Source organism: Mus musculus, chromosome 7 (genome assembly GCF_000001635.26).
Source record: "Mus musculus strain C57BL/6J chromosome 7, GRCm38.p6 C57BL/6J".
Classification (NCBI taxonomy): Eukaryota; Metazoa; Chordata; class Mammalia; order Rodentia; family Muridae; genus Mus; species Mus musculus.
Genome location: NC_000073.6, coordinates 135,084,087 through 135,108,704, shown reverse-complemented (window position 1 = coordinate 135,108,704; position 24,618 = coordinate 135,084,087). Strand labels below are relative to the sequence as shown.

At 45.6% G+C, this 24,618-nt stretch overlaps 1 protein-coding gene across 1 annotated transcript in view; it reads right to left on the bottom strand.

The window, feature by feature from the left end:
* The window catches only part of Dock1 (dedicator of cytokinesis 1), a 502,961-nt gene that overhangs the window by 64,943 nt on the left and 413,400 nt on the right, over positions 1-24,618 (bottom strand). The window contains exons 32-34 of the mRNA NM_001033420.2: positions 17,273-17,331; positions 9,824-9,972; positions 185-270 (exon numbers count right to left, since the gene is read on the bottom strand). Of these exons, the coding sequence (NP_001028592.1) occupies positions 185-270; positions 9,824-9,972; positions 17,273-17,331 (294 nt within the window). The remainder of the gene's footprint in view (positions 1-184; positions 271-9,823; positions 9,973-17,272; positions 17,332-24,618) is intronic.

Genomic DNA, 24,618 nt, shown 5'->3' with positions numbered 1-24,618 from the left:
TGAAAAAAATAATTACATACACCTTGTTAATCACACTCCAAGAAAGAAACTTGAGGCATGGTTTAAAATATTTCCCATTATTAACACATTTTAATTATTTCTGGGCTACAAAGTTCATTGTAGTCTAATTACAAGTCTCTCCATCTCTCTCCTGACATAAATCCCACCGTGAATCAACACTTACATTTTATCAAATAACACTTTGTATTGCTCGTCTCCTCTGCCTCCTTCCACTTCATGATCCAGCTTAGTGATGATCTCATTTTCAAACTATAATTAAACAGAGGAAGTGTAAATAATTAGCATGGCAGATATTCCATCTGACAACATGGGTCTCAGTCACATTTACGTCTTTGGGGTCAGTGCTGGGTGGTTACCCTCTGCCTTTGAAACATGATTTCATTTCAGAGATGCTGTCCCTGAGCCCTTACAGAGATCCAATGACTCACAGCCTCAGAGAGAACCTTTGCTTCTTCTCCCAGTTAATGAAGCCAGAATGCATGTATTTCAGTAGCAGGAATAAGAGCCACGTAAGGAAAGTCAAGGCAAGTCAATTGTAGGAGACAGAATCAAAGCGTAATGGAGTGATGTACCCAACTTTATCTCTACAGACAAGCAGTAAGTGGAAGAGGGTGTCGATTCCTGGGAAGGAGTAGGTGGCACTTCATTTGCTAAGTTAGTGTTCTGGGCAGTCTGAAAACATCCATGGGACCACTTCACTGCTACTCCGTGACAGATCTCCACTCCAAACAAGATTAGTGGAAGCAAAACAGAAGAGTCCAGAAGCTGAGATTAGCAGGCATCTTTAGATGGTCCATTTCCAGGCTCATCCTAGAGCTGGACATGGTAAGTGTCAGAGTTAACTGATTATATTTCTAAAAAAAAAAAAAAATCTCTAAATTCTAGGGAGAAATTCCCAGCATGTTTCTGGGGACAATTAGATTGGAAATAAAACACCATCATAATAATAAGTATCTCTCCCCGTTTCCTTCCCTGATAGCCAGATGACACCCAGATCACAGAGAATCTCAAGGTTACCAAACCTGGGGTATTGGTAGGCAGGAGGGGCTAGGAGAGTATGGGTTCTTATAAAGATGGAGACATCCACACTCTGAACAATTGGAGGTGAGCAAGAGGGAAATGGGCAACTGAACTCAAAGACCAGAAGCAAGAACACTATAGCATAGATGTGAGGGTCTCGAGGATCCCTTTTAAGATGTCCAAACACCCAGTTCTCAGCAGCAATCCCCAGGTCCCCTATGGTGGCAAGGTTCTTATGAGAACGACAGCCAGGTGAGACTAGGCCTCCTCTCTTAGTGACTGCCATATTGAGGCTTGGAGATAAGCCTGAGACAGTTGACCTCATGAAATAAATATGCTGCCCCACGGGCATGGCAAATTTGTTTGGTGACTGTCATGTATATAAAAGTAGAATCTCAAGTCAGTATATAAGCGAGGAAGAACTTCTAATCCTCCTGCTTCTACCTCCCGAGTGTTGGGATTAGATAGGTGTCACTATATAAGTGGAGTGTTATGGAGTATTATGGAGTGTTGAGGATGGAACCCAGGGTTTCTTGTATGACTGACAAGCCCTCTACAGTGATCTATACCTAGGGATGCAAGTAATTGAGCCTTAAGTAGACAGAACTCAGGAGAGCTCAATATGCCAGCAAAGAGTGGGCTGGTTGGTACCGAAACAACTGGCTCTCTAGGCCATGTCCAGCCAAGTGGTGACATGGTTGAGCCACAACACTAGCTACAGGACACTGGCATGGCGTATGGGAAGTGTTACTGTGACAGTGGCAGCTAATGGTAGGCTCTGGAGAAGCAGAAAGCAGGGCCCATGGAAGAGCCTCTGGGCTGGCACAGGCTCTCCTGTCCCTATCATGACACAGCCCTCAGAGCCTCACTTTCATCCCGCTGCACAGACATAAATTAGGGTGGGGGAGGAGGGTGCTTTTTGCTCAGCATTAAGGACTTGGCGGCCTCCCAGCAACCTTGGCCTTTATGATCTCCTCAGTCTCTCTGACCCTCTCACACTTTTCTTCCAGATAAATAGCACTTTTTGATGGTCAGGCTTAAGAAGTTCAAGGCTTTTAGAAACAGAGATGGTTCCACTGAAGGAAGAGATTGACTTAGCTTTTTTCCCTTTCAACATGGAGTCTCAAAAAAGGAAAATACATTTGCTGTGAAATGACCACCTTTTGCTACTAGCTCACAACTCTCTTCTTTATAGAAAGGATTCCTTCAAGTGGGGCCATTCACTTTGGACTCCAACACAAGGGAGATCTCTTGTAATTAGCCCCTAAGCGGCATTTCAAGGCAATCCCATCTTTCAGGAGAAAACAGACTGAGAAGTCAAAGATTATGGGAGTGACAGGCATGTGTGATTCACAAGTAGTTGAGACAGAAAAGAGAGCCCAGAATTCAGACATAGCGCTCAAATGTATGTATAAGAGGACTACAACTGGGAAGGTATAGAGAATTCAGAGAAGCAAGACTTATTCTAACACTGGCAAACATACATAGAAACATTTAAAATGGTTTCTCACTCAGAAGATACTGGAATGTGACTTCTACTTTATGAAAATCACACGCTTCCGTGTGTAAACTTAGCTGTTACACACAAGGAGATGAGGAAGCCTTGGGCCATTCAATATGCTGCTTATCGAAGTTGACTAAGGAATTTAAAGTTTTCCAGAAAGAATGGCTGAATTGTAAGTGCATCGCAGTACAGCTGACTCTACATTTACCAACCTCCAGGCTGAGGTTGAACAGTTGCACAAACAGCTGGTAACTCTGTCCTATATCAGCAAGGTCTACAGCAGCAGGGCTCTTCAGCTAGCCTCTCGCTTCTGTGCCTTCATTCATTTTTTTAACAGAACATATGAGGATCAATATGTTAGTGTACTGTGACCTGTTATCATAATCAGAATTAAATGGCCCCATCCCGATAAACTGGAGACAGTCCATTTGCTGATAGAGCAGGGCTGGTTTTTATAAAGGCTGTGTTTACTGTGTTCCTTGTCAGCCTGCAATGGTAACAGGCAGCGGGGCTCTGTGGTTGGGATAAAATTAGAGTGTGTTTATTGTGCTACTCAAATGGTGGTGGAGGCTCACTGATGGAGCAACCAGAATCATTATATTTTCTTCTCTTTTCTGAATCACAAATACTGCTACAAAAACATCCACAGGGTAGCCAACTTAAAATACAGACTAGAGCATCTCAGGCCTCTGATATCAGCATTTTCCCGAGACTAGCAAATGGAAGAGGTCACCAGGGAAAGGCATTCAGAAAGGTGCTTTGCAACTGGCCACGATGGACTGTCCTTAGTGGCACTGATGTTGTGAATTCAATTAACTAAGAAAAAGCTACTGCTTCCCAATATTACTACCCAAGTCAGCTATGGGTTACTGAATACTATTTCAGAGACTACGAAATAGGGATCCCAGCCATGGATAATCTTAAAGCCTATGATAATTCATTTGAAATGTATAATTTTGGGTTAGGTTTACTGCTATTAAAAATCATGGGCATGTGCCATGTCTCTACCCACTGAGCTATCTTACCAGTCTTACTGCTATCATTACAATATATTTATACATGTATAAAAATCAGACCTGTAATGTAGCCAGGATTGTTTAATCACAGAGATCTGGATGTAAATAATACAAACAAAGGCTAAGAGCTTTTCGCAATCTGGTTGAAATTTGTGAACCTATGAGTGTAGCCTGCAGCATCTAGTAGCAAAAGAATTTCCTGGTGAATATTTCTCTTTGCCCAAAGTGCTCTACTTTCCTCTGATGTTCTCATGAAAACAAGTTGAAAAGACACTACAAGGTAGGAGCCTGGTGCTTGGCAACTTCCTGGTTTCAGAGAGCACCAAGGCATCACCTCTTTTGTCTCCTCCACCTCCACACAGGGCTGGCTGTTCTGCTGGAGCCATACAACCTCACTCGCGGGCTTTACCAGAGGCCATTAGAAATAGGAAGATGGTTGACTGAGCCTGCATGGAAAATACGTCTGTGAAGAAGCCTCAGCAGACACAAGCCGGGTGCTTAGAAGCCTCAGTCCCCCAGCTCTCCTGATGAGATCCTAACAGTGACAGATTCTTCAGTCTGTCACTTGGCCTTTAATCCCCATGCTCTGACACACTAATATTTTTATGTAGATTACATTTATCTTCCCTAACCACTGCGTAAACTTAATTACATACTTAATTAATCTCTAGGATTTCATCCCATATTAAAAAAACAACATTCATATTCCTCCTGTCTATCAAGGAGGCCGCTCCCTGACCTTGAAGCTCCTGTGACCGGTTCATGAGTTGAGAGTCCCCAACACTGTACCCTCAGAGCAGGGAGGCTCAGCTGCCGACTGGCTGAGCTGCCTTGCAGACACTCACAACTTAGCCTGAAGAGGATCTTCTGAGCACAGTTCCAGTGAACTCTGAGGAAATGGCAGAGAGAGCCAAGTTTGATTTAGTTGAAGGGGACCACGGGAGGTTGAGTGTGTCTTTGCTGGAAGGCGTTAAAGAACAGAAGTCAATCTAATCAGAACTCTTGGAGTCAAAGGTATTGGCTGTCAAGATCTCGCAGACCACCTTTGGAAATGAATTCAATGAAATCAAATCTACTCCCCAAGCCATGGTTCCTCTAGAAGCATTGAGCGCGATATGGCCATGTTTTCTTTTGAAATAAAGAACACAAATAAACAAGTCAGCAAATACAACTCCCTAATGAATTGGAGAATAAACAAGATAAAATTCCCACCAGACTTACTCACATTCATACTAGACTACAAATTGTACTGGCTTTTTTACCAAGTGGCAGACGCTTCCAACATTGTTCCAACAAGTTGACTCACTTGGGCTATTCAACTATTTGCTTAAGGTAAGCAGCAGGGGTGGCACAGGGAGATGATTCAAACGGAAACTCAGGATGACACCAAGATTACTCCTGTTTATATTGTCACTACTAAATGGGAGTGTCTGGAGGTCATGGAGCTGTTTACCGAGTCTCACAGAGATGACATGAAATGACCCCATGATTGAGAACATGATTTTGCCTTTTCCACTGCATTCATTTTTATCAGTGGTATGCAGGCTGCATGGCCATTTGCTTACACTTCTCTCAGCTGGGAGGGCTGCATTTCCAAAGCCGAAACAAACGGAATTCTTTAAAAATATGTCAGGACAGAATTAAAAGGGTGGGGTTTTCCCCCTTTCATTTTTATGTTTTGGAAGTAAAGTACAGCATAAGGCTGGGATGGTGATGGCTGTGCCTCTGGAAGGCTCTCAGTCAGAAAGCAGAAAAGGCAGGGTAATGCTGAGAGATGGTCCACCATCCTTTTACCAAGGCCGGGTGTGTGGAGGAGGGTGACAAATGGGGCAAGAAGACCTGGACGTCTCCTCACCTCTTCCATATTACCGCAGAATGGGGTGGAAGGAGGATTCAGACACAAGCATGAAAACAGGGCTGAGTTGAGGTAACATGTTACCATGGTGGTGGACAGAGACTTCCTGGAGGGGAAACCCACAGAGCAGGGGTAGGAGTGAATGACTTAGGCAGATGGGTGGGATAACCTGATCGTGAGAGGGTCTTGGAAAGGACTGAGAGGATCAAAAAGGCAGAGCTTCATAACAGTCAGAGATGAAACAGGTGCAGAAGAAAAGGATTTCTGCTGAGGGGAGACTCATGTAGAGAGGGCAGAGACATGACAGGGGAGTCCCTCTGTCAATGGCAGCCGCTACAGGGACAGGAGGGATCACCTCAGGGACACATGAAAGGCCTCTGAGCTGAGGCGCTCACATGTGCTCTTGCCTCTGCTACTTGGAGCACCCACAACCATGGAGGAGAAGGACATGCTGCAAAGGTGATGTGAGGCAGGGAGGAAGAGTGAGAGTAGAGATTTGGGGATGGGAGAAAGCAACCTGTCCACCATGATGTCTTCCTTCCAATGGGCTGCAGATCTGCTGACCTGGCCCAGAAGAACAAACATGTCTATAGCCAGGAGGGATTTCCGAAAGGACCTGAGGCTGCCTCTTATTTCATATGCTTCTGCCTTGTCTAAGATCCTTCTTGTTAGATCACAGACTCACCCATTTGGGCCCAGTCCCTATACAACTTAGCTATAAACTGGTGACATTTGCTAGCATTAGAGACACTGAGACTACAGACCTTCCTGTCCTTATTTCGCTTTTCCTAGACTGTTTTTTGAGCCATGCTCTCATGTATTCTAGGCTAGCTTGAATTTTGCTAGGCAGGTGAGGATGACCTTGAAATTTTGATCCTCCTGCCTCCACCTCCAAAAGATTAAACACGTACCACCATGCTAGTTTATTCAGTGCTCGGGAACCAAACCCATGGCTTTGTGCATGCCAGGTAAACACTCTACCTACTGAGCCACATCCCCGGGTCCTATAGACTTTCATGGTTCTGGTGAGATCTGTCCAGAACTGAAGAAATCACGGTGACTCAGTGAACTGAGGTAAGGAACGCAGCTCTAGAAAGCATGACATAGGCTACAGGAGGCTGTGGTCCTTGAATGGGTACCTCTATGTCATCCTTCCACAGGAGCCCAGCCAATGGAAGGACCTTGGAGAGGCTGGACAGGGCAAGGACACAGCGGTTTTCGAAGTTTTCTGCACTCCCAGGAACGGCATTGAAAAGAACATGCTAATAAAACATTACCATCGTGGCTGGGGTAGGGGATGCAAGGGCAACTCTGGAAAAAACAATTTGTAGCACATGCTTCTAAAACTCTAGTCATGGTTAGATACCATTTAATCTTGAGTAAGTTGAGGTTTCCCCCTGAACCCGAGAGGTTGCCCCCAAACTCCAATTACAAGTGATCAAGATAACCTGGCCACAATGCATATTTTGGGAACATCAACATATCAACTTCTCTACTGTGGAAGCGCAATCTTTAGAAGATGCTGCGTCCTGTGACCAAAACACTAAAGCTGCTGAAAAACAAAAAGCCCTAATGCCTTCCCCTCACTCCATTAGGTTTGTGCATCTGCTATAAAAGTGGAGGCAATTTAAGCCCTCACTGATGTGACTAATCAGGTTAGATAATTGCATTTGTGGTGGATTAGTTAAACAGCAGCCAAGCATCCCCATCCCAGCAGCTCCTGGATGGAGAGGCAGGCTGAGCCAGCTGTGTCCTGGTGGCTGAGCATGCACCCAGTCAGGATATATCTGCAGAGATTGCCAGTAAGGAAGAGGGATCATGGCTTCGGCTTTAAGAGAACAAGCTGACCTGCCAGAGTGAACGCAGGAAAGTGCTAGAAGGGCAGAGGAAGTCAACGGATAAGTGCTGTGGTCCAGGAGAGCCTTGGTATGGGGGAGCACGGAGAAGGGTGTAGCCCAGAAAGGGCAAGGTGAGATTTCTCAAATGACTGTAGTCAGGAGGCAGAGAAGGCAAGCAAAGCCACAGTAACTACCTTATACCAGAAAACCAAGTGGCCAGGATCCTAGCAGAGAAATGAGTGATGGGAAGGTTTGGATAGGGCATCTTCCTGAGAAGCAGAGGTCATTAATTTTTTTTTCCCAACCCCGAGGAACAGACTGACACAGAAGAGACCGGCTACAGTGGGCTTCACTAGTATGCTCTCAAAGTCCCATGTGACAGAGGCCTGGTTTCCAGGAAACCGTTAGCATGGGAGGTGTCTAGGCCAAGTAGACCAATAGGTGCACCTCTGAGGGAGAGAGAGCATGGTGGCAGCTCCTCCTGGTCCTGGGATGGGTGGCTTTGCTGCACTACTTCTCCAGTCCTGCTGTGATCAAGGGCTTTACCAAAGACCCCAGACAGGGGCAGCTGGTGACAGTGAAACTCTCTCAAACGGAGCCAGAGCAAACCCCTTCTCTTTATAAATAGATTATCTGGGGTATTTGTTCTGGCGAGGAGGGAAAGCTGGTAATCACAAGACTGCTTCTACAAGCTTTACGGTTTTCTGTCTTCTGATTTGCTTCACTTAGAGAGTTGTCAACACAGGCAACCCAGCGTCTCTACACAAGTGGAACAGCCAGTGAGATTTGAGCAACGTGCTGGAGGATGAAGAAGCCGTGCTTAGCCTGGTACCGGTACCGTCTCTTTTGTGGATCTGCTGGTTCGGGGCTGTGCTTTTATTTGCCTAAATGCGAGTGAGGTGTGTCTTAAGTCAGTGAAATGCTTATAGAGCATGAGCTAGGATATAGGGAGCCTTGCTTCTTTGTGGGATGACTCAGGAACTTTAGCTCTGTGCAAAAAACAAAGGACAGAGTCTGAATGCCCAAAAGGAGTGTTTACATGGGCACCTGCTCCTATGGCTCCCATTGACTTCATCCCATTTTCCATCAAACCTGGGGGAGATCCTAACACAGAAGAGACCCGGCTACAGTGGGCTTCACTAGTATGCCCTCAAAGTCCCATGTGACAGAGGCTTAGAAGGTTGTTGTAAGATATTTAGAAACCTCCATAATACAACAACTGGGTACCAAGACAGAGAGGAGGGAGGGGAAATGCCAACCCCCCCCCCGCACCCTCCCCCCAGCCCATTCATCTTCATTTAACCTACCCTTGACCTTTACTTTGACCCAAAGTTTACGTTTAAAAATGAGAAACGGTATTAATGGTTTTCAAGGCTTATGATTTTAGTTTTCTGGGCTTGTGACACTCATCTATATAAATACCTTTTCTCCATTTATCTGAGGTTTTAAATTTAATAGCAGTTTTCACAAGTCTTTCTTTGTGCTTGATTCATACGAAATTCAAAAGTGTGATGAATTTTATGCCTGGGAAAAAGTATTTTAGATTATAATTTATAGTTTCGGCAAGCCTGGAGTGACACTGGAGCCAGGCTTTTGAGGCAGCTGCAGTGGAGGCAGGTCAAAGCTTATAGCAATAATATCAAACAATTTGGCAATAATGTCAAACGGTACAAAAAGCGTTTTGATTCTAAAATTGCATTTCTGAGTGTGTACACTGAGGAAACATTCAATATGAATTCAAGCTGTGTGAATGAGCAGGGACGCAGTACACTCATTGGTAGTGGAAACTAAGCAGCCCAGGGCAAGGAAGGGGGTCAATGTGCTCTCTGAACTGTTATATCCCCATTAAAATAAGATTTAAAAAATCACACACATACAGTTTATGTGTGCACCCACTCGTGTGTGTGTGTGTGTGTGTGTGTGTGTGTGTGTGTGTTTGTGAGAGAGAGAGAGAGAGAGAGAGAGAGAGAGAGAGAGAGAGAGTGCAGACCCCATCTGCAGAAGCCAAAGGATGCTGAGTGTCATGTTTTCAGTCTCCACTTTATCCCCTGAGACCGAACACTTCACTGAACCCAAAGCTTATCTTTTTTGTTAGGTTGGCCAGCTGGCAAGCTCCTATGACCCATGCACTGCTACAGTCCTATGACCTATGACCTATGCCCTATGACCTCCCCCCCAACACTGGTAAGCATGCCTATGCTCTGATTTTTTTTTTTTTAAACATGGATGCTGGTGATTCAAATTCAGATCTTCATGTTTGCACAGCAGATGCCCTACACCCATCCAGCTCCCTTTCCAGCCTCAAGGGGCTTTAGTCTAGGATTTGATGTAAAGTCCTTATAAAAAAACAATAGAAGACAGCTAGAAACCAACCACCCCCTTCCCAACCAGGAAGACAGAAGACAACAGATTCTCAAGTAAGGATGGTCACCGTGTTTTCTTTGAGCTGTGGAGAACTGTTTTTGCGTGTGTCACCTTTAGCTCTGGAATCGCCTGTGTCTTCTGTTTGTTTGTTTGTTTGTCTGTCTGTCCCGCTGGTCTTCACATTCTTTACACATTACGCCCTTACCATTTGAAAGCTCCGGGTGGAGTGGAATTCACACTGCATCATGTCGAAGAAGATGGGAAGGGTGGCTTTTCGAAGCTCTGTCTCAGGAATCAATGTCATTTCCAATATTGGGCCAACCATTTCTGGGATGAATTTTATCTTGTGTTGACCTTTCAATCAAGAAACGCAACATCTATTATTTTAAAAAGAAGCGGTAGAATTTTCAAAAGGGGGTTGAGGACACAGAACACAGCAACACAGACCCTGGGATACTGAATGGAGTTTCTATGGTTGTGAACTCAATCTTGCTTATAAGGATTTTGAGTGCTTTAAGTCATGTGTGGACTGAGGGCTGAGGAGATAGTTCAGTAGAGAAAATGTCTGCCAGGTAAGGATGTGGACTGGAGTTCAGAACCCCAGCATCCACATAAAAGCTGGGGAGGCCATGTATGAGAGGCAGAGACTGGGGCAGTATGGAGAGTCAGGCTAGCCTACACAGTAACCTCTGAACTCAGTGAGAGGCCCTGCCTCAGTAAATAAAGTAGAGGGCACGAAGAGATGACACTTAAAGTGAACCTCTGGTCTCCATACACATACGCACATCACACCAATATATACACATAAGGGAGAAAATGTGGATAGAACTCGAGTTCAATCATGATCTAGCAATGAGACACTATTCTCTACGTGTATTTCCAGGCAGCAAGATGGCACAGTAGGTAAAGGCATTTGCCACCAAGCTCCAAATACGATCCTGGAACCCACATAAAGGTAGGCAGAAAGAACCAGTCCTACAGGGACCCCCTCATCTCCACACACACGCCATGCCATGTCCCTCCTCTCCCATATCATGCACGCACATTCAGTAATAATAAAAAGCAATATTTTAAAAACTTGTCGCCTGTGGGCATGGTTCGTGATACTACGTACTATAATATTTACTATTGTTCCTATAGAGAGGTCATTTGGATGTTTATTTTGAGAAAAGATCTCCCTATATATTGACCAGATAATGTGGTTTCACAAGAAGGTAGTTGTAGGACATAAATGAAAGACATGATCATTGTCTGCTACTCAGACAGAGCAGGGAACTGGGGCTGGGATAGCCCCATCTGACACTCACAGGAGCTGAGACAGGGAGAGTGTGGGTCTCCAAGGTTCCCTGCCTCCAAGGTGGCATGGAGAGGTGTGGTCCACTTGACACCCCTGTAACTTCTGAATGACTGCAGTCAGAGCACAAAAAGCCCCCACTGAAATATGGGACTACAGCAAGAGCAGAGCCTACTATCTCGGGCTGCTGCACGATAGGCAGGCATTTATGTAAAGAAGAGCTTTGTCGGGCTCAGGAGGTAAAGGGGCTGCCTTGCAAGCATGAAGACCTTGGTTCGATCCTCAGAATTTAAAATAATAAAAAGCAAAGATGCGGTGGAACCCCTTTGTGTTCTCTGCACTGGGAGGTGGTTTCCTAGGGCTCAGTGACTGGCTGAGCCTACGGAGCCTACTTTGACTTTCCCATCCCTGAGTTCAGGATGTTTGGGGGATGGCACAGATGAGTGTACATAGGGCTTGATGAGAGCCATGGAAGGCAAGGGGAGAAAGCAGTGGCAAGACCTAGTTCATGCCCCTGCTCGTGTGCAGAAGTGAGGCTTCTAGGAGCCTTTCTACACAGAGGCAAGCAGGCTGTGATGATTAATCTCTGTTGTCAACCAACAACATCTGGAATCAACTACAAACTCAAGCAGTTGGGAATATCTGCAATGGATTTTTTTTTTAATTGGATTATTAGAGGAAGGAAGACCCAGCCTAAGTCTGGGCTACACCTCATTCTGGCAGCCTAGATAAAAGGACGCCTAAGGAGGAAGCCTTTGCCTTTGCCTGCCTGCCCTCACTCTTGCTGGCAAGTTCATCCATCCTGTGGCTGGGGCATTCCTCTGCTGGGATTAGAACCTACTTCTTTGGGATTCCAACATAGACTGAAGACCAATAGCTCTCTAGGTCCTCCCTGGGATGCCAGCACAACCTATGGGACTGTTTAGACACCTAGTTTCATAGAGTGAAAAACTATGGGATTCTTGGCCTTTATGTCATGAGATAGCCATTGTAGGACTACCTGGACCACAGCCTGTTAGCCATTCTAACTAACTAACACATTCATTCATTCATTCATTCATTCATATTCTCTCTCTCTCTCTCTCTCTCTCTCTCTCTCTCTCTCTCTCTCTCTCTCTCTCTCTCTCTCTCTCTCAGCTCTGTTCCCTTAGAACACTGACTAATACACTAGCCTCCTGAAGGGGCATGATGAGGCAAGAGTGGTGCTCCCGGGCAGCTGTCTCTCATCCTTCATTGCAGAATGCCCCCTTTCTCTTCAAGCCTCTGCACTCTAACCAGCACTGTCTCATTCCAGCACATAACAGGAGGGTGCATGAGAAATGATACGCCTGACTGAATTATTTGTGACATTTTCTTATTAACACTAGCAGCTGATCTGGAGTTAATTAATCTTACTAATACTTCGACACAATCGGGAAACACAACACAGAATCTGGTTTTCTTTATAGCTCAACAAATGCAGATTTCTGTCAAGAGAATCATTAAGTGAATGTGTCTATTATAAATAACCATACCTAAGAAAGTAGAGTGTCCTCATAAGCCAAAAGATGTTTTTAATAGAGTGGACACAGGTACCAAAATGTAATCTCTGATAAGGAACCTGAATTTAATTAGAATCCGAATTTTCAACCTTTGCTAAATAGATACTATCTTGTCTGAAGCGACAATGGTGTGATTCTGCCCATTTCCCTTAATGCTTAACACTTCTGAGAGGCGTGCAAGCGCCGCAAAGTGGTCCCCTGAAAATGCCATTATATTCAATTTCTCAGGTGACATTTTCCTTGTATTATGCCTAAAAGATGTCAGAGCCAATGCTTCAGAGAAGCAGGAGATCGTGACAGCAAGTTGTTCATCAACTGTAATTTCAGTGTCATAAAGTTCTGTCTGTCACTCTCGGCTTTTATTGTTCCAAGCTGGGAGGAACATACAAAGCAGAGCAAGAGGGTGCTGGAGCAGCTACTGGAAAACTGAGCTAGAAGAAAATAAGAGCTGCAACCCCAGGCATCAGCACCCTTCCCTTGGGTACAGAAAGCACACCTGGCTGGAGTAGCCTGAGACCTTTGAGCTGTGATACCCCTGGGGATGGAACTGTCACAAGTCCACAGTCCTTGAGTTAGTAAGCTGGGCAGGGCTGTCAGATGCTCTTATTAATTTAATTATTTTTAGACATCCAGATTTTGGGCTTCTCCTGACGCACATCTGGCCGAAGTCTAATGATGGAACTGGAGGTGGGTCAACGAGCGTCAAGGCTTTCTTTTCCTTTGAAGAGAAAGGCAGCACGAGATGACTGTGGTGGTTTGAATGAGACGTGTTCCCAGAGCTCGGCTTTTTGAAGGCTTGGTCCCTAGACAGCAGCTGTGTCTGGGAAAGTTAAGGAACCTCCGGGAGGTACAGCCTTGATGGCGGAAGTACATCACTGGGGGCAGGCCTTGAGAGTCTCTAGCCTTGCTCTACTTCCAGTCTCCTTTCTCTGCTTCCAGCTCCAGCAGCCTGCTGCCTTGCCTCCTTTACAGTATGATCTCTCTCTCTCTCTCTCTCTCTCTCTCTCTCTCTCTCTCTCTCTCTCTCTCTCTCTCTCTCTCTGGATGACATAGATCCTTTCTTCTGTAAGTTGCTTTTTTTTTTTTTTTGGACATGGTGCTTTTATCACAGCAACAGAAAAGTAACTGAGACTCTAATAACCATGGTGCGAAGTGAAAGATTGTATCTTAGGTCCCCTAGTTGTATTCTCTAACCCCTGCACCCCCAAGACCTCCCTGGAGTGTCTAATCTCGTGACAGGATGTAGCACTAAGTCCTCTGAGAGCCGCACCTGGCTTCCTCTGAAAGGCAGGCTTTCGCCTTGACACTTCTGATGGTCAAGAATCAGACCACTGCACAGGGTCTTAATGTAACAAAGTTGTGCACACAGAAGGACCACAGGACGGAGAACCTTTCATCACCTCCAGCTATGGCGTAGTGTCTGGGTCTAATGAAAAGCAGTCAGTTTGCACATCCCCAAAAATAACAGGGAAAGAGATCCTCACACGAAAAATAGCCCAAGCCAAATAAGGCCAAAGAAAGGTCTCGCCGTGAGCATCTTTTTGTTTCAGTCAGAAGGCATCAGGGAGCATGCGCTGGTTCCTGAGAGGTGGACGTAACAAACAAAAATGGATGAAGGAACCAGGAGAGAGGGAGACGAGGTGGCCCTGTAGGCCGCCACCAAGCTGCACTCATAAATAACTGGAGGGTTCGGTAAAAGAACACATTTTCTCCACTTCTCTTTTGAAAGAGTACACTTCTGATTTTCTCTTTGACATGCTGGGTTCTGCAAAGAAATGGGTTAGTTGCCCTGTCCCACCCAGCACGCCTGGGTCTGCATTTGTAACCACACTGAGCAAGGAGACTCCGATCTGTGCCCTGGGGCTGCTGGGTACCTCTGCGTGAGACACCCCTCCCTCCCCAAAGCCCACAGACTGCACTGGTGGAGTGACAGGTGACTAATTCTAAGGTGAGGAACACATCTGATCCGACTTCTATTTTTATTTTCTTGGCAGAACTGGCTGCATATGCCTGCCAACATATTCCCAAACCTGAGCCCACTGGAAAAAAAAAAGAAAAAGAAAAGAAAACAGGAAGCTATGTGGAAAAGAGGATGTGTATATCCTGGGAAATCATGACAGGCTGCTGTGAGTTTGGAGAGCGGCAGCCTGCACAGTGCCATTGGCAGGCAGGCCTGAAACCTGAAGACCCACAGCAGGAAGGGTCCAGCATGGCCAAGGTCATGGCTTCCGTTTGATCTCCTGCCTGTTCTCATGCCCAAATTGATGTTTGTTGCTGACAAGCAAGCTTTGAAACACTTGGGTGTTAGTTATATGTTCACATTAGTGAGTAAGAAGATTTTTTTTTGGGGGGGGGGGGTGTTCCTGCTCAGTTAGCTTCCTTCTCAGTATCCTGAATCAGAAATCTCATTGCTGGGCTCATCTTGTTTAGAGAATAATGACAGACGCTGTCAAGAGAGTTCACCGCTCTGGGACGGAACAGAAAAGTCTGGGCACACACCTGAGACTGGGGGCTCTCGAGGAGGTGCTGTGGAGAACCTCACTCTTCCTGAAGCTCATCTTTCCTTCCTTCCTGGGGGTCATGGCAAATGACATGGAAAGAGATAGGACCAGGTTCAAGGTCAACCTCTGTCCCTTCAGAGGTGTCACTGACTATACTTAAACATGAACATGTAGTTTGGTTGCTAGAGGAGGAAGGAACATCTTCAGGGATACAACTATGGGCAAGGTGCACATAACCCTCACCCAGGCTTCAGGAAGAGCCTTAATGAAACTCACTTTGTAACCCCAAAAAGAAAAAAGGGCATGAAAGTGGGGGGAGGCAGAAGGGGGTTAGCAGAAGTAAGAGGGGGCAACAGGAACAGTGGGGATGAATATTTCAAAAATCCCATACATGTATAAAACAGCACACCCAAACAATAAAAATTATTATATAATTAAAATAGTATGATAAAAATTAAAAAAGAAGTACAAAGTTCAAGGTCAGCATATAAAACATAAACCATGGTCATTGAAAACAAAACAAAACAAAACAAAAAACCAAAACCAAAAAAACAAAACCTCAAAAAAAATTAAAACAAAAATATTGGAATGGCAAGAAGACTCATCAATCCATCAGTTAGGATAATCTGTGGATTATCTCTGGATAATACCTGGGGCCAGAGATCAGTTCTTTCTATTCTAACCAGTGACCCTGTCACTACAGGACCATAGTGAGATGCTGGGGATGCCTGGGACAGCACCCAGAGTTTATCAGGGAAGAAAGAGCCACCCTATTGCACACTGGTCCCTCAGGCTCTCCTTTTCTTTCCTCTTCTTTTGCAGTACTTCAGACTGAGTGCAGGGCCTCATGCATGGTAGCCTATGCCTAGAGGAGCCAACAGGACAGTGCAGGCTGGCAAATGAGACAGAACTCATGTCATCTCCTTTGTGAATGCTGGGTCTAGAGAGGATCTAGAGAACCTGTCATCCAGTGGAGAACCATGGTGTCCCTCTAAGCTGTCCATGTCGGGGGTCCTTGGCTGCTCATTACTCTCTTTCTCATAGGTAACACATTGTTTCCTGTCGGGCATTAGTTTGGCTATTGGGCTGTCTAGGTCAAGTGACAAATGGATCTTTCAGCATGAGCTTTTGAGAAGAAAGACAGAAAAATTGGTTAAGATTATCCATGGATGCTCCCTTCCTTGTTCCAACAGACTCAGACTCTTAGCACTGAGCTCATCCTATGTCCACGTCATAGGACTGTTAGGCGTCTGGATTGGAAGTCTTCTGACAACTTCTGCCCAACCTCCATAACATAAAAACTGGACTGCTGAGTGAGGGAAACGGAGAAGGACCATGTCACATGACAAGAGGTTACAAAGGCAAGGCAGTGGAGGAAGAAAACTCAGTGTGACTTAGCAAACTACTCAGTCCACCCTTGGGTTCCTGTGAACTCCCAGAGTGGGCAGAAAGTCAGGATGGTTTCTGTGGGGTCCATGTTACAGAGATCAGCAGGCTGAAACGCCCAAGAACCAGGACTTACTCAGGTCCTCCATAAACAGCTTGCTGTGATCTTGTTACAATCCTATAGAGAATGTCCCTGAAGGGTCCTCAACCTGCTCCAATTATGACACCTAATATGATAGGATGGTGCAGGTTCTACATGCACTGGATGACTACAGCAGACATATTTCCTTGACAGCTCTGCACTTCCACTATGGAACTTTACCCTGCAGCTCTATGCCCAGGAGCTGAGCTGGGGCCTCAGGTGAAATGTTTATGCTATCAGTATTGCCTACAGAATAATATCACCTATAGAGTAATGTCACCCATAGAGTGATATTGCTTATAGAGCAACATCACTTATAGAGTAATATTACCCATAGAACAATGTCTCCTATAGAGTAATATCACCTATAGAGCACTATACTGATACCTGTGCATGGTCCAAGGACCAACTCCTCCATAGTCCAGCACACTTGATACAAAGATAGCAATAGGACCTAGTATCTGCCATGTAACCAGGAGGACCTGAGTTCAAAGCCAGAACCCATATAATATAAAGCTGACTGAGGGTCTCATACTTGTCACCCTAGTGATGGGGAGGCAGAGACAAGTGGATCCCTAGGCCCTGATGAGCCAGACAGCTGGTCAACTTGACAAGTTAGATCCTGCTCTAAAAACCATTGGATAGACCCTAACACACACACACACACACACACACACACACACACACACACACACACCAGAGACCAACATTAAAAAATGGGGCTGATGTCACAGTACAGAGAGAACTCAAGGTGCTCACCCCATCTCCAAGATGATGCCCAGCTACTCACCCAGGTTGTACCACATGTCTCTGATCTCAAAGCCAATCTGCCTCCTCATGTCTCCATACCTAGAACGAAGGAGAGAGGGCAATGCCAGTTTACAGAGCTTCTGGAAATCAAACTCCGGCCTTCCATCATGGACTTAGTTAGATGAAGGCTATGCCAGAGTTCCAACTACATCCATCAGCAGGATTTCTAGGAGAGCTCCAGGCAGGAATGGGGCTCATCCCAGATGACAGAGCATCTCCATGGGAGCATGGAGAAGCTGTGAAGAACAGCCAGTCTTGTGTTTTTCAGTCTTGTGGCCCTGGGCCTAAGGGAGTTTGTCTCCCATGCATGCTGCTGTTGGCACATGCAGGCACCCAAGAGCATTCTACCACAGAGCAGAGGGTTCCCCCAGGAAAATAAAACCCTAGAGTTGGGGAAGGCAGCTCCCAAAATTTCCCCATTCTTCTATATCATTTTAAATGTAAGCAAGAGCTTAATACCCAAATATGTCAACAAACATTCCACCAGTTTTTGTTTATCTGGGAAAATAAATGCTAATTTTCCTCCCGGTGGGCGAAGAGAGGAGGTGCGCGTTTCATGAGTAAACAGAATTTGATGCTTCGGAAGATAAACCTTTATTAGCTTGTGAGCAATTTAACTTTTTCTTTTAGTGCCTAAGGAAAAAGCTGATTATATTAAAAATAATAATTTGCGAAATTATCATACAGCATTGCAGCCGAGCAGCTGCATCGTCAGGCTTGCTCCGTTCTTCCTTGTGGCAGCTGAGGCGCCAAGGAAAGCTGATCACAGATGATGGTGTCCTGGCTCTTCAGGCAAGCAGCCCTGGCTGCTAAATCAACAACCCTCAGCTGGCTGCCACCTTATTAAAGTCTCTCACACCTAAGCACCTGTCTGTCACTCACAGCAGGAAGGTTACAGTGGCATGTTCATCTCAACCAGAGAAAATATGTAATCCAAGGTACATGCATGCTTTCTCTATGTGGGATCTGGCATGCACATATACATAGGCATATGTATGTATGTATGTATGTATGTATGTATGTATGTATATACATGTGTTCTTTTCCATATATATGTGTGTGTGCAAGTATATACAAACTTTTCTCCATATTATATACATATATAAAGAAAATAGAAAGGGGATATAAGGAAGGGAAGAGGTCTAAAGGGAGGGAAAATGAGAGTGAATAATGGAAGATGTGGCCTAAAATAGGAGGACTGATCTTGGGGGTAAGAGAGAAATGAAGGGCAGGTCTTGGGGAAGGATATTGAGGGTGTATAACAATAAACTATAATAATATATGTGTATAAAATGTCATAATGAAACTCATTACTTTGTATGCTAACATATGTGTGTATGTATACATGTATGTATGAATATATACATGTATGGTGTATGGATATGTTGGATGCCATGGAGTGTAGAACATCCAGGTTTATGTAGCTGGAGAAACAGAACCGGGAAGTCAGCTATTTCCTCTCAGGACAAGCTGGGTCCTAAAGACCCTGCCCAGCAAGCCAGTGAAAGCTGACTCAGAGATTCTCTGTAAATCAGGTGATCTAAGCCAGCTGCAGATTCACTGCCAAGGCCACAGGGGTGGGAGGCATGTTCCAGGCAGTGAAGACATGATACCAGCTAGTAGGTATGAGGTAACAGGGAGACACTCTCCCAGGCTTGACTCTCCCTTCAAATCGCTTAAGGGTTCCGAGACCTGAACACATTAAGATGTGCATTATTTTGAGGTTTCTCAGCAGTCAAAGCCACCTGGGCCTGGGCAAGATGGAGTTGGAAGCATGCACAGCGACCTGGCTACTTGCAACTTCTGGTATTTATCAGGGGGAGAGGAATCAGCCCTGACTTTGAGGCTAATGGACGAGTCACTTTCAGCTACAAGGCCACAGACAAGACTGGGAGACACAGCATTGTGGCAGGGGGCTACAGGACACAACCATCCTCAGTTCTCTAGCTCTCTATGATGTGTGTTCATACCCTCAATCCACCAATGAAGCCAGTGGTATCAAAAACAGCATCATTAACTCTGGCTTTGAACATCTTGCATCCAGGTTACAGGAAGGATTCCTCCTTAAAACACAGGAATACCTAACAGTAGGCTTCATGGATGTCTCTGTTCCTTTGCCCTTGACTCAAGGTCTTTGCTCTTTCTCTCGGGTCCTCTACTGATTACAGTTCTAATCGTGTAAAGGAAGCCCTGGGACTCTAACATTTGTGATTCTGGGTGGGGACCTGCCTCTCTCCAGCTGCTGTGGAAATTAGGAGTGCTGTTGCTGCTGAAGGAGGGTGAGGACCATGGGTTCACACACTCACTTCTGCTTTTCTGGTTCGGGTGATGATTGGACATGACGGTATTTGAGAATCAGGGCATTGGCAATGATCAGAGGGGGTGATTCTTGTGAGAGCCAGGCCTACAGCACAAGGAGACAAAATACTGTCTAACAGCAGAATGAACTAGAGGCCTAGAAACCCAGACGAAAAGGCGGGAGACGCACGGTGGAGGGAAGGACTGAAGTTCCCTGGCAGCAGGCTGGGCTTGATCCTTCCTTTGCATTTAATAGGAAGGCAGATCTGATGAATCTGTACAAGCTTCCTAGCAATTCTCAAGCAGAGTAGCAGCTGTCACCAGACCTCAAGAGGGTTTGCGGGGAACACTTCTACCTTCTTCCCTTAAAAGAAAAATATGAGGATAATTGAGAGTGTCTGGCTGGAGCTCATTTCCTGGAGACAGACCTTGGAGCCAGGGGCAGCCCTAGAGATCACAGTTGAGTGGCTCTCTCATAGCACAGAGTCAGGGAGCTGGCCCAAGCCTGGAGGGGAAAGCTGGATGACTTGGCTTAGGTTACAGGGCAAAGAGAAGAGAGTCCAAGTCCTTAGATCGCAAGCCCACATTGCTCCCTGCACTGCACACTCCAGGGACCGACTGTTGCATCTTCTTCCAAAATGCTTCTGTCTCATATCACAGTCGCTCTTCCAGTGAGGAGTCCAGGACTCATGGTGCTGAGCAGATGGGCCTAGCTCTGCTAAGTCATAAGGGACCTGGAACTTCATAAGAACTGGAGTGACCTCACCCTGTGTGTCCACCCACCAAGTGAACATAGGAAAGGTGACTTGAAAGGGAGCCTTTCCCCAGTGCAGGAAGTCCTATGCTCCTACATCCAGTCTCAATGGCACTACTTGAATTCTTGCATCTTTACCCAAGATGAGGAATTCTATCTACCATTCAGCCTTATTTAAGCACAGCTGGGCAACTTCTTGGCCCCTATTTCTTTCACAGTTTAAGGAAACAACTCTTGGTGCTTACCTTGATGCTGGTCTGAATGTTGAGAACAAGGTAGCATCTACTCTCTCTCAGCCAGCACTCTAAGGAGGAGATGCTATACTTTAAAGGGCTGGCCTTAAGCACAGCATGTTGGCAAAGGCCATTAGACTGATTCATTTAGCCATCACTAATAGAGAACTACAACAAGATTCACAAGCCTTAGGACACATGCACCATGACAGGGGAGGCAGACTTCAATTCCACAATCATACAGGGCATCTGCAAATCTTATACATATGACGCCTGTCTGTGCGACCTCATTTGGAAATAGGGTCTGTACAATGTAACCTAGTTGTGATGAAGCCACACTGTAGTGGAGAGAGGCCTAAATTCAAGGAGTGATGTCTCTATAAGGAGGGCGTATCAAGAGTCACAGATATACAGGAAGACTTAAAAAGAACCTAATCTAGAGAAAAGCAGAGACTGAAAAACACAGGCTACGGAATGCTGGGGTCTGGGATGGCAACTTAAAGGTAACAGAACAGTCCCCCCAGAGAGATCTGCACCATCACCATCCTGACTTCAAACTCATGGCTTCCATAATTACCAGACAAGAGACTGTAACTTCCTTTGTACCCACTGTTATGGCAGGTGAACTCAGGGAATATATGCAACAATCCATTTATTTAGTATAGTCCATGAAACAATGAGAATCTAGAATCTGAAAAATGCTTTCCCATGGAAAGAATAAAATAAGAATTCTAAGGCTGAGATTGGAGGGGGCGGGGGCTCTGGCACGTTGATGTGTCCGTGTAGGAGTCTAAACCAGACAAGGAAACAGGCTGAAGAGGCAGAAGCAAACCTAGAAAGAAGTTCCACGGGACAAGGAGATAGAGTGCTGTGATTTGGATACTCCTGTCCCCAGAGGTCCATGTCCTGCCACTTTGGTCTCTAAGGTAATAGGACAGAGAGATGGCAGACATTAAGAGACCCAGCAGACATGGTTCTATCTGAGCTTGCTTCCCTCAGGAATGGGTAAATACCTTTCAACAGATTGGGTTGGTTCTTTCAAGACTGGGTTAGGTCTTCAGGGAGCGAGTCAGATCTCTTGGGAACGACATAGCACAGGTCAGAGCTAGGTCTTCAAGAATAGATTAGCACAGGACTCTGGGGAGAGTAGGTGTTTATACAGCAAGTCTGCCTCTGTTTCTCTCTCTCTTACGAACACTTCCTGTCTGCACTCCTTGCTCGCCCTCCAGGCTTCACTATCATATGTTCTACAGCACAAGACTCTCAGCAGAAGCTGGGAAAATGCTAGTTTCATGCCCTTGAAAGAGCTTGCCTCCAGGATGATGAGCCAATGACAGCCTCTTTACAAAACATTCAAACTCTGGGTTTGTAGCCATGACCCAGGCCAAGAAACAGTGGTGAAGGACGTGGGGAGAGCAATCCAGAGCACCAGATGTGGATTTAGTGCCTTAGTGACTTGGTCAGAGTGCCAAAGGGTGGACGGTTCGGCAAGAAAAAGAAAGGAAAGATAACCAAGAAACAGGCTCATGGATAGGATGAGGCAATTCTGTCTTAATGGGAGACAAAACAAAACAACAACAACAACAACAAAAACCCGCATACAATAGGTCGAAGGGGATCAGGCCATTGGGAATGAACCCTGTTGGACACAGGGCTGATGTGAGCATTCTGCCTACATTAAAGCTTTATTATGCTCTCTAGAGCAATGCCTCACCAATATATCTAATTAGCTTTGCCAACATGAAGGTGGCACAGGGCTACTGCTTATGAAGTGTGTTTCCCTAGGTCCCTTACTAATCCTTAAAGTGAATTTACTTGGAACGACTTGAATCTTTTGGAAAAAAAAATAATTAGCATGAGGATTGAATTGATCGGACTCTGCAATACAGAATCCTACTTTCTGACTAGGTCACATTGTAAAACGGGACTTGTCACATCTCATTTATTCCTTCTTAGCTTCCTTCAAAGTCCCTTCTACAGTCTGGACTCTCAGAAGCCAGTGTCTGGTGAAATGGGAATATGTTTGTTTGTGTGATGTTTTGGTCCAGCTGCAAAACATGTCCCCTCAGGAGATTATAGATTTCACAGGGGAAAAAAAAATGGGCGAGTGAAAGAGTTGGACGTGCTCAGTCAACATCTCCTCTCCCTCCTGTGATGCCATCCAAACCGGGAATCTCTTGCAAACACTTGGAAAAACGCTGTGCTACCTTTAATTCCAGTACTTTGGGAGGCAGAAGCCGGCTGGATCTAAGTGCCTATGAGGATAGCCTGGGCCTCCAGATAGAGAGATCTGCCTCCCCCACCACCCCTAAAAAAAGAACAACCAAAACAACCAAAACCAAAACCAACCAAACAAAACCATGCAAAAGCGATTATGAATCTTTTCTCTCCCAGAACAAAGTTGGGCCCTGAGCATGGTGCGCTTTTGTGGTCATGTGACACAGTAATGTTGTCCAAATGGCTATGAGTTTAGAGTTAACTCTTCTGCATTTTATTTATATTTCCTGAACCCCAATGATGCAAAAAACTTGGGGAGGGTGGCTGATGGTCCAAAGCCGAGTTGCCTGATGTCTGTGGTGGGAGTCGCTAGCACCAGGGAGGAGTTGAGGCCGCACAGCAGCGTTTTCTTAGTAGGGACCTGGAGTTCTTGAGGTTCTTAACTAAACTTTGAGTTTTAGAGGAAAATCTTTTTTTATTTGGAGGTTAATATACTCAGTTCTTGGCAATGGTGTAGCTTGGTGTGTGTGTGTGTGTGTGTGTGTGTGTGTGTGTCTGTGTCTGTGTGTGTGAGTGTTATATGTTTTGCACCCAAGTACTTAGGGCATAAACAAGAAGTATTCTAATTCCAGAAATCTTTAATTTTCTAAGCCATGGTGAGGCAGACCAGGCAAGAAAAGAGAAGACCCAGGTTGTCCACTCAGATGTGCCCTATAGAGGCTGACAAGCCACACATGGATAGTCTTGAGGGCATGAGTGGGCAGACCCGAATCTACCTCAGACCCAAGGGTTTCTCCTACTTGTAGTTAAATGTTGCATACAGCATTCCCCAAGTGTGTAAGGCCAGCTACCACCACAGACCACTGGGACTAACTCCGTACAATCTTGCAGGAGATGTCCTCTGAGCCTTGCCAGCCACTGCCACTCCTTTATACTATCCAAGGCGTGTATCTCTTTGCTATAGGACTGGGATATACCTGTCAATGTCAGTCAAATGGGCAGGCATCTCAGCTGCCAGTTCCCCCTTGTCTGACGTCCACACTACCTGGTAGCCTCCACTCCCTAGGCTGTGCCCCAGCCACTTCCAAAGCTCTGTCGATAACCTTATCTTCTCCTGATCCCCTATACGGATCCAGCTTAGCTTTCTACTAGACAATGAATGGCTTCACCTGAGGATCCGCTTCTCCTTCTCCAGCAACAGGACCATACTTGCCTGAGCACAGAAGAGGCCTAATCCTGTTCCATTAGATAAGCCAAAAGGATCCAGGCATTCAGTGTACCCAGTAAATTAGAGTTTGCAAATATACTATGAAGCGTCTGAGGTCTATAAAGAGGCACAACTCTCTCGTGAATGCTGGTGACAAGCTGCATGAAGCTGATGTCTCTTAGGCTTAGAGGTCATGTTGGGTTTATCATAGACAGGAGCCCTTGATGGCCAGTCACTGCCACATGGAGTCTTGTCTAGTGAGACCCAAATATAGCCCAGAGTTTACAGAGACAACTTGCAATGCGCTCAGGTTTTTCGCCTGAGAAATCCTTGAGAAAACACAGACGCACAGCTCAAGTCTCTTGTCACTGTGTCTAAGAGAGACAGGAAAACCCGATCTAGAGTCCCCGTGGGCTCTGGGAAGGGAGACACCAGATGGCTGTGTTCAATCTCCTTTGGCTCTGTAGCTCTTGAAACGATAGAGCAAGAAGGGAAGCAAAGACTTTCTCTGGAGAACAGGATCCTTCCTGATTAAAGCTATCGCTGGTGCTGCTCTAGCTAGGACTGTAGACACAGCAGCAAGAGGAAACCCCAGCTCAGAGCTACCACCCAGTCTC